General features: G+C 58.3%; 1 protein-coding gene across 5 annotated transcripts in view; it reads right to left on the reverse strand.

The window, feature by feature from the left end:
- ABR (ABR activator of RhoGEF and GTPase) overlaps nucleotides 1–16175 on the reverse strand; it is a 178285-nt gene that overhangs the window by 22134 nt on the left and 139976 nt on the right. For 4 of the 5 annotated variants that reach the window (XM_012740555.3, XM_012740559.3, XM_012740556.2 and 1 more), the window contains 2 exons: nucleotides 15848–15945; nucleotides 15387–15518 (listed from right to left, as the gene is read on the reverse strand). In XM_012740555.3, the coding sequence (XP_012596009.3) occupies nucleotides 15387–15518; nucleotides 15848–15945 (230 nt within the window). Of the gene's footprint in view, nucleotides 1–510; nucleotides 785–15386; nucleotides 15519–15847; nucleotides 15946–16175 lie in introns of those variants that run through there. The other variant, XM_012740560.3, reaches the window with a different exon arrangement.

A 16175-nucleotide genomic window follows, 5' to 3' on the forward strand; every position in this document is an offset into this window, starting at 1 on the left:
GGATGCCTACAGCCCCCAGACTCAGCAGCATGCTACCTCCCCACAACCCTCCTCCTCCTCCTCCTGGGTGGGGAATGATCCCCCACGCCTGGCACAAAGAGACCCCACATGGCAGATGGTGTTGCAGTGCCCCTCGGCAAAGGGGCGGCCGGCAAAGTCCACTGGATGCAGGGGGGGCGGGTCTGGGCTGGACACAGAGGGAAGACACTGCGACCCAGGAGCCCCTTGCCCTGTCTGTTCCCGTTGCTGCGGCATGGACTCGGAAAGCAGCCAGGCAGAGTGCACTTGCAGAGGAGACAGCCGCCACAGTAGGGGTAGCAGCCAGCATCCAACCTTAAGTTCAAGCCACCTACAGCAGACACACACACATACCCTAGCCTCTGTCCTGGGACTGCAGGATCGGGCAGGAGCTGGAAAGGGAGAGGCGGAGAGAGGGGCCCCAGTCGCCCCCATCCCTCCCTCAGTCCCTCTAGCCCAGACCTCTTGGACCCCTCCAGTCCCCGCTGGCACCTTGTGGCGGAGCAGCTTGCTGCGCACCCGGCCCCAGAGCCGGGCGCCTGTGTTGGGGGCCCGCTTGCTCCCCGGCTCCTCCAGCTGGTCGAGGCAGCAGCGCTCCAGAGGTTTGCACACCGCCTTCAGGCTGCAGTCGGGCTGAGGCAGGACGTCGGTCATGCTGGCGGTCCGGCTCGCTCCGGGGCCAGATCCCAGCAGGGACGCGGGCACCGGCAGCAGCACTGGAGAGGGACTGCGCAGAGTGTTCGCCCGGCTGTTACTCCAGCCGGCCGGGGAAGCTCATGGTGCGAGCTGCCTCCTCCCCTGCGCGTTCCTCCCGCCCTCCCCGAGACTGCAGCCCGCTGTGCCCCAGCAGCCGGCAGGCCAAGCGCACCCGCCGCCTCCCCGCGGCCGCCGCAGGCCTCTCCCCGCCCGCCTGCTGGTCTGGGCTGGGGACGCCCAGTGCGTGTACCACAGACACTGGGCAGCCCCCGCCCCCACTGAAGGAAGTGACTCAAAGGAGGCGCTGGAGCTGCCCCTCCAAAAAACCCAACCCTGGGCTTTAACTCTTGGCAAGCTGGTGCTGCTTCTCACCGACTGCTGCGACTCTGCGTCCCTCCCTCCAGTCCCCACTAAAGTTTGACAAGCAGCTAAACACAATCCAGTCCCTTCTAGTCCCTGCAGTAACTCCTTCAGCACCGTGCTGCTCCCGGGGGGCCGGGGGTACCACGGGGGCTTGGGACCAAGCCAGAGGGGGCTGGCAGGGGCCAGGGCTCCAGGCAGGAGCTGCATTTGGGCCACGAGCAGCTGCCCTCCTCCCCTGCAAAGGACTCGCACTGCCTCGGAGCTCTGCTCCCCAACCCAACGCCTGCCCCAAGGCACCTCCCTCAGTGCCAGCTTGGTGACAGGGCCACACACTCATGGATGGGCACTCACAACCCTCCCTTCTGAGGAATGTGAGGGATAAAGAGGATCCCTAGTGTGGCAGTCTCCCCGGCTTTAGCACCCTAGCGGGAGTCCGGGCCACTGTAGGCCCCCTCCAGGGACATGAGCAAAAGCCAAAGATGACACTGGTCCCAGATGTCCGGCAAGAGACGCTCCTCACATGGCCACTTTTAATCACAGCCCTGTGCACCTCGCCAAGAAAGGCTTCTGCTACCGGGGAAAGAGGATGCCGGGGGCAACTGGCCACATGTCTGTGCTGGGCGCCCAGGGACACAGAGTAAGAACTTGTTCTGACCCTCAAGTTAGTGGACGTTCTAACAAGAGTGAGAAGCGAATTGTTTCTCAGAGTGACATCACAAGGAAGAGTATGGTATTCAGAGAAAGGAGAAGGGCCCGAACCCCGAATGGTTAGGGTACACAAACCAGAGGTGCCCGGGAAGTCACGCCGCTGCAGAGCTGGGCACACTGTGGGAAGGAGACCCGTGTTTGCACAGCACAGACCGTGGGCCAGGTCTTTCAAATATCCGATTGCATAAGCCTCGCATTTGTGATATTGGTATCACAGTTGCCGTTGTAGAGGCGTGAGAACTGGGGTTTGGGGAGGTAAAATTCTTGCTGGAAGTCACGCAGCTGCAAGTGAGACGTGACAAATCCCCTCCAAAGCCCTTGGTGCTCATAACCACCGTGCCCTGCCGAAGTGTGGAGGGTGCTTTGGATTCAGGATAAAGAGCTGAGATGGGACGTTTCTTGGCTGTCCCCAGGGCAGGTGGCTCAGGACACAGAGACCTGTTCTTGGCATCCAGAATGCTCCTGCTAGGTCTCAACCAGCAGACGGGTTTTAGGATTTTACCCCAGAGCCCTCAGTGTTTTGTGAGCAGGAGGTGGCTTTACCGCAGAGAAAGTCCAGAATTGGTCATAGTACAAGTTGCCTATCGTTGAGGCTTAGCATGGGCGTGTCACCGCGCCAGCCCTCTACGTACAAGGATTAACTCACTCAATCCCCCTCGACTCTATGAAGGAAGCACACCCCCATTTTACCTTTGAGGAAACTAAGGACTGTGAGAAATTGAGCACCTTGCCCAAGGCCAGGATGGGTTGGGACCACACAGGGGTCTGGCTAACTGCACAGCCTACACGCCCACCACTGTGGGACCCTGGCGTGGCAGCGCCTGGTCCTGCACCGCCTTCTGCCTGGCCGGGCCGGAACCGTGGCAGGGCGGCCAGGTCAGCCCACCTTTCCCAGGGTCAGCACTGCACACCCCCTTCTGCCCAGCGCAGATGGGACCGGGAATCCCGAGTACCTGAGCAGAGGCTGCCCAAAGCCACTGCGGCTAAGTGGAGGTTGAGCTACAATAGCTTTGCCAGCATCCCCTTGGGGGGGGAGGGTCCCCGGCCCAGCTGAAGCCTGAGTCCTCCTTCCTGACCCATCTCTCACCCGCCACTTCCAGGGCACCTGGGTGCCCCCTCCGAAGACAGTCTTCCTCTGGCCCCTCTCGGGAAGCCCCCTCCCCACAGCCACAAAACCCCTCTCCTCCTCGAAGGCTCTGCCCCTTTCTGTAGCCTACGTTCCTTCATCCACTCATTTCACAAAAGAGGTAGCGCACGAGGGCCTGGCCTTGAGCCGAGCCTGGGGTGGGGGCCGAGGAATCCCCCAGAGATGAACCAAAAGCCAGCGCCTGACAAAGCTGCCGGCCCCAGAGAGGACAGATGTGGACGTCCCAGGAGGCAGAAAGGCATCCGGCACGTACCAACTCTGCACCTACTATGCGCCAGGCCCGGGCGGACAAGGCACCATCTTTGCCCTCAAAACACCCAGTATTATGCCGTCCCGACGGCACAAATAAAGTGCTGTGAGTGTCAAGAGGAAGGAAAGACCGTTTCTAGCTGGAGGGAATCAGGGAAGGCTCCGTGGAGGAGACGGGGTGGCGTGTGGGGAAACGCCACCCACCCCGGCTGGGCCCCAGCTGGGCTCCCTCCCTTTGGCAAAGGCGAGTGGCTAGTTGTGTAACTGGCTGGGGAGGTGCCATTATACTTGCTCACCACGTCGCCTGCTGCAGCGCGCTGGGCACGGGCTGGTTAACTTCAGAACTCGCTGCTTGCTGGCTGTGTAAGGTTCTCTTCCCTCTTGCTGGGTCACATGCCACAGGGTGCAGTCTCGGGGAATGGTGTGTCCCTTCCTGCCGCCGGGTGTGTGGGCGCAGGGGGACAGCATAAACCCTGTTCCCAAAGCCCTACACTTGTCTGTCTTAGGAACCCCAGGCCCAACACTTGTCTGGGTAAAGCAAGCTCTGATTGGCTGAGCGATGGCCAACTGGTCTCCATGGTGACATAAGCGCCTCAGCAGATGGGCAGCCGAGTTGGGAGGCTCTTCCCTTGAGACGCGCATCTTTCCCTTCCTCCCCTGGACTGGGGGCCTCCTTTGGGAACAGCACAGCTTTGCTTTCTCTTCTCCAAGCCAGACTCACTCCTTCCTGGAATCAAGGGTGGAGGGTGGAGGAGGATTTGTGCAAGACAAACATCCCCGGTGAGTTCCTCAAAAGCAGCAATCTGACTTCTAGTCCTTCCAAGCCCACCACGGACCCTTCCTCATCTCTGCTGGATGGGTGAGGCTCAGGCGACCTAGCCCCCCAGGAAGTGGCTGCATTCCCTCCTCCCACACGACATCCATCCAGCCACACCTTGCAGAACCTCCTCTGAGGACATGCAAGGGCCCCCTGGTTGGATAAACAGAGCCTGGGTGGTAAGGCCCCCACGAACAGATGTCACTGCCTTAGGAATTAAAAACATTCCTAGTGGACGGTCCCATCCTCCCTCATCCCCTCCCTAGGCTCTCTGCCAGAGGAATGAGGGGGGCTGTCCCTAGGGAGATGTGGGTGGGACCCTGGGTTATACCTAGGGAGGGGACATGCCACCCGGCACAGCTGTGACCAAGGCAAAATCAGGTTAAAGTGATCAGCAGCGGCATCACTGAGGAAAAAAGGTCAACAGGGAATAATACACATCCTGAGACGTGTGGGCGGGAGAGGGACCGCCACAGCGCTGCCTTGGTGACAGCTGGGGCTGGGGACAGCTTCCAGGCAAATCCTGCAGCCTGTGAACACCAGGAGGAAGGTTCTTTCTCAGAACCTAGGGATGCGGCCACAGCTTTTCTGGAGTGACCTCCTCTTCCCACTGGAATGGCTTTCATCCCCCTCTAGTCCATTCTAGAACCCTGATTCCCTGTCTTATCTTCTAGCAAAGGGGATTTCTTTTCTTTTCTTTTTTTGAGACAGAGTCTCACTCTTGCTCCAGGTAGAGTTCAGGGGCGTCATTGCAGCCTACCACAATCTCAAACTCCTGGGCTCAAGTGATCCTCCTTTCTCAGTCTCCCAAGTACCTGGGAACTACAGGCACGCACCACCATGACCCACTGATTTTTTAGTTTTTTGGTAGAGACGGAATCTCACTCATGTTGCTCAGGCTGGTCTGGAACTCCTGGCCTCAAGCGATCCTCCCGCCTCAGCCTCCCAGAGTGCTAGGATTACAGGCGTGAGCCACCGAGCCCGGCTGGAAAGGAGATTTCTGAGCAGCAAGCTAGAGCAAGGCCACACGATGTATGAGGCTTGCATTAGGCTCAGGGATGGGAACACTTCGCTCACGGTTACCGAGCAGTCAATGGCAGAGCTGAGCCTAGAAGCCACCTCTTCACTCATTTACTCATTCATCACTGAAAGGACACCCACCACGTGCCAGGCAGGGAGGCTGTGTACAGCTCACAGTCTAACTCAGCCAAACCGAGCTCCCTGGGGGGTCTGGTCCCTGCCTGCTCAACAGCTGCACATGGGGGTGGGGGTCACAGCAATCTGACCTCTTAGCCCTACGTGGCTATTGGTGGTTACACAAGTACACCCAGGTGGGGCTGGGCAGCAGTTCCAGAGTGGGTTTGAGGTTTAAGACGTGCACAACATAAGGAAAGGCGGCAAAGCTAGTTGCTCCATGGCCCAGATCAAGCCTGCCCGAGGTAACATGCTGTCCTCCATCTCCCCATAGGCCCCGTGCCGGCTTCTGGGGAGTCCGGAGTACGTGCCGTTTCCCACGCAGCTCCGTTCTCCGCCCTGCCTGGCCACCTCGTGCTGGTGTCTCCAGGGTGCTTGGTGATTCTAGGTGGATAGGAGAGGCTGACACAGCCCAAGAGCTGCTGCAGAACTGTCCTGGCAGCACATCCCTGCCAACCTCTAGCAATTCTTATGGCACATTTAGTCACAGAAATGGGTGGGAAATCCACTTGAGCCTTTGGGAACATCTTGCTTATCTAGAACAAAACCCACCCTGGGACAGAGTGGTCAGAACATGCCTCCCCTACCCCAGGACACAAGTCACAGCCGGAAGCATGCCCAGGAAGCAGGGTGGTGTGGTGGCGTCTCCCAGCACCACCAAGGGGCAGAGGACCCCAGGCCACGCATGGAAGACAGGACCACCTTTGGCAGGAGGGGCTGAGCCTGAAAGTAAGTCAGGGTCTGCGGAGCCTCCTGCTCTGGCTTCCTCCTCTGCTATTGAACAAGTCCCTCTCGGCCCAGGGTGGCCAGAGAAAGCCCCGGGGAGCCAGGGAACCAGGGCCAAGAACTGCCTGGTCACTATGGACTCAGTAGCCACTTTCCCTGTCTAGACTCAGTTTCCATACCTGTCAAGTCAGGGGCTTAGACTAGACAATCGTCTTCAATGAATTTTTTTTTTTTTTTTTTTTTTGCTGAAGACCCTGTCCCCGACCCTCCACCTTTGTAAATGAAATCTTATGCCAAAGCCTCCCTGCTCCCTTGCACCCATCCTGCTGTCCCACATCAGACAAAAGCAGAGGCAGAGAGCAGAGGCCCTGGCTGAAGTGGGGACATGGGACCTACCTGCTCACACACCTCCTTTGTCCACCACCCCCTTGCCTGCCCGGGGGCTCTTCAAGTCCCTCCTGGGGAGTCCCAAGCTCTGCAGACGGAATCTGCAGCTCCCGGTCCTCCCTCCAAGCGACCACAGCTGGCCCGTGCAATTCCGCGCGTGGGCTCAGAGTGGTTGCAACGCTGGTTCTCATGAGAATGCCGTTTCTCTTGCTCACGGCCCACAGCTCTCAGCCCTCAGCTGGGGGAAGTGTGGAGGTCAGGGAGGTTAGGGGTTTTTTAAGGAAACTTCCTGGTCCGAGTGCTGGATCCAAAACTCACATCTTATCTCCTCCTCCCTCCCTGCTTTGGGAAAACGCTGGGCTTCTGCCTGGCTGGCGTGCATCTTGCTCGGTGGCTCCGCAATGAGATAGCACTTATCTAGTCGGTCAGGCTGGTGCTTCTGGTGTTTCCTGGGTCACCTTGGTTCTCAAGTCCCTCTGGGGTTTGCCGAGAAGCCAGCGCAGCTCAGCTCTTTCCTCCCAGGTCACGAGCACACTGCACGCAGCCCACGGGCGGGATGTCCCCACCCAGTGCCACCACTGCCCACAGCCCCGGTGCCACAGCAAAGGCTGGGCTGGCCCGGAGAGGCCTCTGGGGGTTTGCAGCTGCCGCAGGCTTGAGGGAGGCCAGCAGAGCCCAGGCGAGGGGGACCCCTTACTGGTACGGTGTTCACCGCAGCCTCAGCCCTAGCTGAGTTCCCTGGCAATCCTGCTAAGTCCTCCTCTCTAAGCTTCCAGAAAAAAAATCAAAAGTGGGACCACTCTAGGGACCAGTGTTTTGGATCCCTAGGAGAATAAATTAACAGCCTACGCCTGCAGGGAGGTTAGGTGCTAACCCTGGTTCACTGAACGCCCACAGGCTTGAGAGGAGTGCTCTGGGGGGTCACCCAAGGGGGGCCAGATGGGGTCAAACCCCAGTCTTCTGCCTCTGAGTCTGGGAGCCCCCCCATCCTAGAGCTCAGAGAAGAGCACCCTTCTTTGGGTCTGTTGAGAGGCTGGATGTTCTCAGGGCCTGGATGAATCAGTTCCCGACTTCTCTGCTAGCTTTCCCTCCCTCAGAGGCAGGTCCAGGGGGAGCAGGCACCACCCTGGCTGCCGAGGTGGCATTCCTAAGTGGTGGAGCCGGGGTTGGGGGAGGGAGGGAGGCTCACGTCTCCATCTGCTCCCTATTGAACGCTTCCTGTCTCCAGAACCCACTGGGCAGAGTCCAGGCTCCCCAAATCAGGAACACCTGGGAGGCAGAGGCGGCCCAGCAGGGAGAGAGGAGAGAGTTTGCAGAGTTTGCGCCACAAGTCTGGAAACGCTCTGGACGCAGGGCGGGCGCTCTTGCAGGCTCTGCCCCCGGCTTTTCCGCTACCCTCCAAGTATAATGAGGTGTCCAGAACCACCTTGAAGAGTGACAGCAGGTGGGACGCCCAGCTGGATGGCAAGTGGGTCTGAAGCAGCTGGGGAGGGTGGGGCCAGAGCGGGACAATGGCTCCAGCTCCCTGGACCCTGGGAAGGGGGTGGTATCTGAGGCCGGGAGCAGAGCCAAGCCTGGTGCCCTCCGCTCCTGTCCCATGTGTCTCCGGGCTGGCACAGTGGTGGGGATGGCGGCAAAGGAAGAGCCACACGTGGGCTGGCTCTGAGGGCAGCAGGCAGCAGGGACGCAGAACACCTGGCCCAGGCGGGGGCAGGGGAGGGGGCCATCTTCCAGGAGGGGCTGCTCCAGTGTCCCAGGGCAGGGAGCTGCCTGGCTGGGGCTATGAGTGTGCCTGGGGGCCCCTGGGGGGCAAAAGGTGGCAGCGTGAGAGGGAAAGGCCTGTTTCCACAGCCCACTCTGCTCTCCATTCCAGCACACCAGGGCCGCCTCCAGGTGCCAGGGGCCTGGCTGTGGTCAGTGTGGCCCTTAAACGAGGCCCTGAAGATCGCATGGGAGAAGGCGTCAAGGACCACGTTAATGGCTTTCTGTCTTGGCCTGGGAGGGGCTCACTCAGGCACCACCCGAGAAGAAACGGGATGGGCCAGAGCTGGAAGGGGCTATGGGTCACCCAGGCCAAGGTCCCAGAGCCCAGGCTTAAAGCTAGCCCATGGGACCCTCAGGCAGAGTCAAACGGGGACAACAGACCCCTCAGGGGCCTGGGGAGGAGACGGGGGTGGGGGTGGGGGGGGGAGGAGCCCTTGACTCCTGCCCTGGCAGCCTCTTGACCCGAGCTTGCTCTGAGTTTCCTCATGCTCCACAGGGTAATTGAAACCAGAAGCCGCTCCCTAGCCGCTGACAAAGGCCCCTTGTTCCCCTGCTCCTCACTCCCCTCTGCTCGCTTGGGCCTGACTGCACCAGGCCAGACTGAGAGCTCTGGGGGAGGGCCTGGAGTGGGGTCACAGCAGGCAGTGAGGGGCCAACCTTGACTTCCCCACCACCTGAGGTCGGTCTGTCAAACCAGGTCTGACTCCATTGGCCTCGGCCAAAGGCCCAAACACAGGGGACCAATTGCAGGTGACAGCCGCCCAACAAGCCACACCCAGAATCCCTGGAGGGAGGTGGTGGACAGGGACCCTGAACCTGCCACTCAGGGCAAAGGGCCCTCGTCATTAAGTGAGTACTGAATCTGTGCCAGGCTGTCAGGGGCTTCAAAGACTCTCACATTCAGCCCTCAGTAAAGCCCATTTCCCAGGGGAGGAAACTGAGGATCACAGAGGTAGAGTGACTCATCTTGTTCTCCCAACCACCGAGTGGGGAAAGCCAGACTCTGAGCCCAGATCTGCCCGGCCCCTGCCTCAAAGCCCCTCAAACGCTGGCTGAGTGATCAAGATTCCCTTCTGTTTTCTTCACTAGCCAGTGAGGTCCTGCCCATTCTTTGTACCCACAGCACGGTGTCTGCCATTTAGAGGGCGCTCATTAAACAGAAACGAATGAATAAACTAGGGAAAGCAGGACGTGCATGTCACAGCCCTGGCCACTTCTTCCAGGTACATTCCATCTTTTGAGCCACACGAGCCGGTGATGCAGGTAGAGTGGGAACAGTTATCCCCACTTAACAGATGAAGAAACTGAGGCTCAAAGAGGTCAAGGGACCAGGAACTGGTCTCCTGAGCCTCTGTCCAGCTCTCTGCCCACATCACCAGGGTTGACTATATCCACGCTCAATGCTTCTAAACCACGGACCAGGGGAGGGCAGACAGGAGACCCGAGGGAAGAAGGGGCAAGGAGCCAGGGACACCTAGCCTGGGGGACAGAAGGCCAAGGGCCCAATGCTTTTCTCCCACTATACAAGGTTACTAGTGAGCGGTCACGCCCTGGGGACATGGGGCCCTGCTCACGTTACAGCTGAGAGAAATGAACACATGGACAGACCCCGGGTCTGGGGAGAAGGAGGCTACGCAGCCTCCATCCTCAGAGATGAGGCTCTTTTTCTCACCTAAAAGCATGATCTTCGGTGGAAACAACCCCAATGTCCATGGACGGACGGATGGATGGATGGATGGATAAATGCATGCGGTACGTACACACAATGAAGTTATTCAGCCTCGAAGAGGAAGGAAATTCTGACACCTGCTACAACGTGGACAAAGCTTGAGGACATTATGCTAAGTGATGTAAGCCAGTCACAAAAGGACAAATATTGTCTGATCTATTTGTATAAGGTTCCCGGAGTAGTCAAAGTCACAGAGACAGAAAGTAGAGGGTGGTGACCAGAGGCTGGGGAGTCATGACTTAGTGGATGTGGGGTTTCAGTTGTGGAAGATGAAAAGTTCTAGACGTGGGTAGTGGTGATGGCTACACAACAGTGTGAATTTACCTAATGCCACTGAGCCGCACACCTAAAAATGAGTAAAGTGGTAAATTTTATATTATGTATATTTTACTATAATTCTTTTTTAAAAAAGAATATGTATTAAGAGGGCCTAGATATTGTCAGATTTGCCAATCTAGGCTCTGTGGATGTTCCCGGTCCTGACGGCAGGGGACTGGCCTTCATAACCTCCTCCCCCCAAGCGTCATTTATAATCGCTCTGATCTCGCACAAGCTTCCAAGGGACCAGGTCAAGAATGTCAAAGGGATCAACCGTTTCTGCTTGTCCCCCAGCCCTGTCCCCTTCAGACACAGGCCCCAAGCTCCAGAAAGGAAGGGGATGGAGGGGGCTTCCCACTGGGCCTCTACTTTCAGTCAGGGCTGAGGGTGAGTTACCACCCCAGGCATGGGGACGGCTGGAGCTTTCTTCCTGGGCTGGATCCCTGCCCCTCCCACCCAGGGTTTTGAGCACCCCTGTGCCCAGGGCGGGCTGCCCTGGAAGGCTTATGGGAAAGTCAAGCTGCCTCCCACGCAGGGGGAGACAGGGGTGCACTGCCCCCGGGCTTGTGGGTGAGCTAGGGAATGGGGGGCGCAGGGGAGCAGGGAGGCCGGGGCAGAAGGGCTCCTCTGGCTTAGGTAGTCTGGGGTCAGAGGCAGGAGCTGAGCTGTGGGGCCCTGAGGGGAAGCTGTCTCCTCTGGCCCAGCCAGCCAAGAAGGGCTGGACCCTGGGAATATGCTAATCAGCCAGCAAGTAGGTCCCAGTTGGGGACAGCACATCTGGAGCCTGCAGCAGCGTGGCTGGAAATAGACTAGGATAAACAGACACGAGTCCCCTGGGACCAGGGAGCCAAGGCAGACTAAGGGGGCCTCCTGGCTGGCTGAGCCGTTACCCTGGCCTGGCCGGGCTGAGCACGGGGCAGCAAGGAGGAGGTGGATATGGGGTGGCCTGGACAGCGAGTCTAGAGGTAAATGTTCCCTAGGTCTGGAAAAGGAACGGAGGACCCCCTGAGCCTGGAAGGGCAGACCTGGGCCAAGCTGGTGGGGTCTTGCACTAAATTTGTAGTGACAAAGGACAGACCCCTGAGAGTCACAGACTGCCATGGAAGCCTGTCCCCACCCCGCATCTATGAGCACCTCCCTCTACTCATTTGCCCTGCACCTGACCAAGCCTGTGCAGCCTGGCATCGGGCCCCTGAGTTTGGAGGCTTCGGGCAACCACTAACGAGCTCTGTGTCTGTGGCCACAGCACTCACCCTTTCTGGTTTTGGTTTCCTTCTCCTCCAAAAGCAGGACTGGATGAAATGCCCTCCAGGATGCCTTTGGTCTAAAGCCCACACTACCCTCTTCATTTATTCATTCCTTTAACCTCCCTCCTACCTGCGTTGCTCCAGGCAGGCTGGCTCCTTCATTTCCGGGGCCACTCCCTGCGCATTCCTTCCTCCCTGCCCTGGCCACGCAGGTCCTACCCCCGGATGCCCATTCCGCTCCTCTCTGCTGATCCAGAGCCTGCCCACCCGGCTAGAATAACACAAAGCCCTAAGATGGCAATTACTGCGCTGGCCATTATATCAGATGGTTTATATAAAGCCTATAAAGCACTTTTGACAATGTATCAAAAAAGGCATTTATAAAGACTGGCAGACCTTCAGCCCTAGAAAAAAGGAGGTGGATGACAATAGCACATGAAAATAGGAAAAAATACAAAATGATTAAAACTATATAAAAACGAACATACCCAAGGAAGGGAAAAGGCACAGAGTAAAAGCGCCATTTCAGAGGAGTGGGAGGAGGGATGGTTTGTAATTATGTTTCAAGTCTCTTTACCATTATTGCAATTTTCTTCCTAACGTAAATATTGCTTTTGGAAAGAAAACCACCCAGTGCTTCCAAATCTTTCCCGCTCCACCTCCTCCTGGAAGCCTTCCTAACTCCAGTCCTCGGTCCCTCCCTTCTTTGGATTCCGTTTCTACTTCATGACTTACAGAATGGTGGGAGGCAGTCGAGCACCTAGAGGTGGGCTCTGGAGCCAGCTGCCAGCCCCGGCTCAAGTCCTGGCTGTGTGGCCTTGGACAGGTGACTTGACCCCTCGGTCCCCGGCTCTCTCATCTTTACAACTGTGATAACATTCTACGCCACGGGGTCCCGTGCAGATCCCCTGAGATAGCAGACGGAAGCGTCTAGCACGGTGCTGGGCTCGCCCCAAGCTCTGACGTCATCATCGTTACTGCTGCACCTCGCGCCATTCTCCGGCGGCTGGGCATGTACGGATACGCTTGCCTTTTTGATGTGACAGTGGGCGCCGCGGAGACTAGGATCCTGGCACCTCTCACTCCGCAGATGCACAGTGAGTCAGGCTCCCCTCACACCCCGCCGCTGCTCTTTTCCTTGCATGCTCATCCTACTTCCTCCCAGGCACCAGGCGGAAATGTCCCCTGCCCAGGGGTACCAGGACTCCAAGACGAAGGAAGCCGTGGGCTGCCCTTATGCCATAAAGCAGGGGCCCGGGGTGGACCAGCACCCAGGCCCCTTCCCCAGACCACTAGCCCTGCCAGGGCCCTGGCTCGGAGATTTCCTGATGAAGGCCTGAGACCGGGGACACGGCACAGAAGAGTGAGCACGGCCTCCCCGCACACTGTCAGCAGAGCTGCCCTGGCCATGGTATTTAGCCTCAGTGCCTCAGTGTCCTCATCTGCAAAATGGGGAGGACACCATTGTTCTTTTCCTTGCAGAACTGTTGCAAGGATTGCATGAGATCACACTTGGGAATGGGCCTCTGACAGCTGCCAGACACATGTGTTAGTGATCAGTGCTGCCATTTGTCTGTCACTGCGTGCTGCCCCCACGCTGCAGAGTCCCTGCCCCCACTGCCACATTGGGAGCCTGTCGCAGGAGCAAATGCCTGCAGCTTAGGCAACCTCTGGACAGCTGAGTGGGCGGGTCTTGGAGAGGAAGGGGGACAATACAGACAGGCCTTGTTCCCCCTGCCTTTCCTCCAGGTCGCCCGAACATCCCTGAGGACTCGGTACTATCTCAAGACCACCTTTAGCTCATCCTCAGCACCTGCTGGAGAGGAGCAGGGCCGAGTTCCAGAGGCTGATGGCAGGGAGGGACACGAGACACAGCTGTGGGGACAGACTGTTCCACGGCTCTGTGGGGCTGGCCACGTGGGAAAGGCTGGTGCAGACTCTCCACCCAGCCTGGCCATCCTTGGTGGCCCTGAAGGGAGTCACGGGGCAAGACTTTATAAGCCATGACACCCCCCAGGGGGAAGGACACCCCCTCTGCCTCTCTGATCCGGGAGCCAGGGGCCGTGCCTTGCAGAGCTGAGTGCTGGGGGACTTCAAAGGCCTCCAGAGGGCTCCGGCTCTGAACCGCCCGCTCGCAGGCCCCGGTCAGCTGGCAGCAGGAAGGTTTGTGTTTCTTTTAATATCAACTCCCAGGCATTTAACATTCCTCGAAGCTTAAACACAGAAACATTTTCCTTACCAGACTGTGCTTTCTGCTCTGCCAAACATAACCTGGCTTCCTCCCCTTCCCCCACCGCCTCCATCTGCTCCTGTCTCCAAGATGTAATGATTTATGGTGCGTCTCCCCTGGGGTTTGTGCAGCTGAGAAGGAGGAAAGCGACAGGGCTGAAGTCCAGGTGGGAGAATGCTGCCTTCGGGCCCTGGGAGCCGAGTTCTCGAGGGGTGGGGTCCACAGCGCCCACGGAGCTGGCTGCTCTCAGTACTCCCTTTAACTCTTCCATTTCCCAGCTACCGGTGGCCCAGGGAGCGTGGCAGCCGGTCATGTATCTTGGCTGGGCATCTCCTAGGGCTGGATGGGCCAGCCCAGAACCCCTTCCCTGCCTGTCCCTCTGGCCCGGCCCAGGGACATGGAGACAGGGCTCCTACCCCTAATCCCCGCAGAGAGCAGGTTCTAGGGACTGAGTTTAGAGAGCACTCTCTCAACCCCCATTTCCTAAATAATGAAGGGCTCACAGTTGCCTAGCAGCACTGTTTCCCTGGTGACAGTGCTGAGGAACGGGGTGCAGGTCTCACGGCGTCAGGAAGGGACGTGCTCAGGAACATGGGGCGACGTGAGGCAGATGGCTGGGTCCCCACCAGATGGTGCCATCCCTCTTGTTCAAACACCAGAGCCTGAGATAGCTGGGGGAGCAGGAGACCCACATAGTCCCAAGAAGCAATGCCACCAAGGACACCCGGTTAAGAGCCAGATATCAAACTCTGCAGCCTCAACAATGCGTCAGAGAACAGACTCTTGCAAAAATGCATCGTTCGGCTCCCTTTGTAGACAGGGCTATCCCGGCCTGCACCCAGATTGTGTCTGGGGCCTTTGTTAAGAAGCCCAAAGCACTCAATGCCCATGGCTCAATCCCAGTACATACAATTATTGTTTCCCTTCATTTCACGGCCACAGGATCTGCCTGCAAGCCAGGCCCCTTGTGTCATAAGCAGGAGGCCACACAAGGTGCCAGGCAGGGGTGTGGATGGCTCCATGCTGAATGTCACCACTGCTGCCCCCCACACCTCACACACTCTATCCCTCCTCCCCAAGCCTAGATCTCTCGACAGGCAAGTGAAGAGCAGCCCATCTTCAAAACTGGCAGAATATTCCAGAAGCCTCCTTCCTACATGCAATTCTAGGGAATCAAGAAACACAGCTGAGGCACATATGCTCTTAACCTGACCGAGGACCCGCCTCTGCCAATACCCGGAGAGCCCACCCTAAGCCGATGACTCCCAACTCAGGCAAGGTCCAGCAACCCTAGCAACAAGTCAGAGCCCAGCCCCACAGCAGGATCCTAAGCCCTTCTGGAAGAACAGCTAACGCCTGGGCCACATGTCCACTCCTGTCCCACGCCTATGGCAGACTCTGCTCATCAACACAGCACTCTTCACCCCTGCTCATGGATGCAGCCTCAGCATCCTTCTCAACACAGCGTTCTAGGAAAGCCCACCCCTAGACGAAGGTTGGGATGCTCAAACGAAAAGAACCTGCTCGTCATCCCTCCGGTCCAGCCTGCGAGGTGTGGGTGGTCCACCTGAGCCAGGTATGGACGCCAGAGGAACCGGTGCATGCGGGTTTCTGGGGTTACCGGCAGACACAAACTCTAGCAGGGAGAACAACCATCTTGGGGAATTTTTCTCAAACCAGCTTTAAACCAAAGTCACAAAAGGCCAGGCACCTTGACCAGGACAAGTGAGAAGGACTCTCAACTGGCACCTCCTGGCAGCTCTCCGAGCCTCCTTGGTGCCCTGGAGCCTCACCTGGATCTGCCCTTTGCCCATGATCTTGTCCACGATCTCGTTGTTGTCCTTGTTGACCTTGGTCTTGTCGTAGCACTTGTCGTAGCACAGGATCCTCAGGGACTGAGAGCCTTCCAGTTCGATCTCAAACTCCTGGGGGAAGATGGGACAGAGGGTCTCGGACTTCCAGAGCAGGAAGGCGGCTTCCTTGCAGGTGCAGGCCTCGACTCTGCGAGGGTTGGGTGGGCAGGGCCCAGGAGGACCACATCCCAAGACGAGGAGGGCACCCTCGTTCCCTGGAGCTCCCAGAGGCATCACTGATGGAATGGAGTCTGGGCTGACACTGCAGTGTCCCACACCCAGGACACAGAGCTGCTGCAACCAACAGGCTTGGCCATCCCAGCGGACGGGAGGAGGGGGGTGGGCACACTCAGGGACAAACTCCGGGGGTCCCTGCAGGGACACCAGTTCCCTCCACTCACCTCATCCCACTTGGGCTCTGTCGTGTCCCGGAACACCCTAGTTTTGGCTTTGCTGACGAAATAGCCAAAGGAATCCACCTCCAGGGTACAGTACAGGTCTGCAGGGGAAGGACAGATAGAGACGCACTGAGTGAGGCCTCTGAGGCCCAGGAGTGGGCCAGGGTGGGGCTGCTGGTGGCCAGGGGCATGGGAAGGAAGGGGGACAACACAGCTGTCCCTCCCAGGTCCCCATGGGTGGCATCTTGGCATTCTCCTTCCGTAGCCCTGTGCCTCCTGGCTCCTCCTCCTCCCCGCACTCTTCTCAGGTGGCTCCAGCCCTCCCCTCCTC

This window comes from Microcebus murinus, chromosome 18 (assembly GCF_040939455.1).
Source record: "Microcebus murinus isolate Inina chromosome 18, M.murinus_Inina_mat1.0, whole genome shotgun sequence".
NCBI classification, from domain to species: domain Eukaryota; kingdom Metazoa; phylum Chordata; class Mammalia; order Primates; family Cheirogaleidae; genus Microcebus; species Microcebus murinus.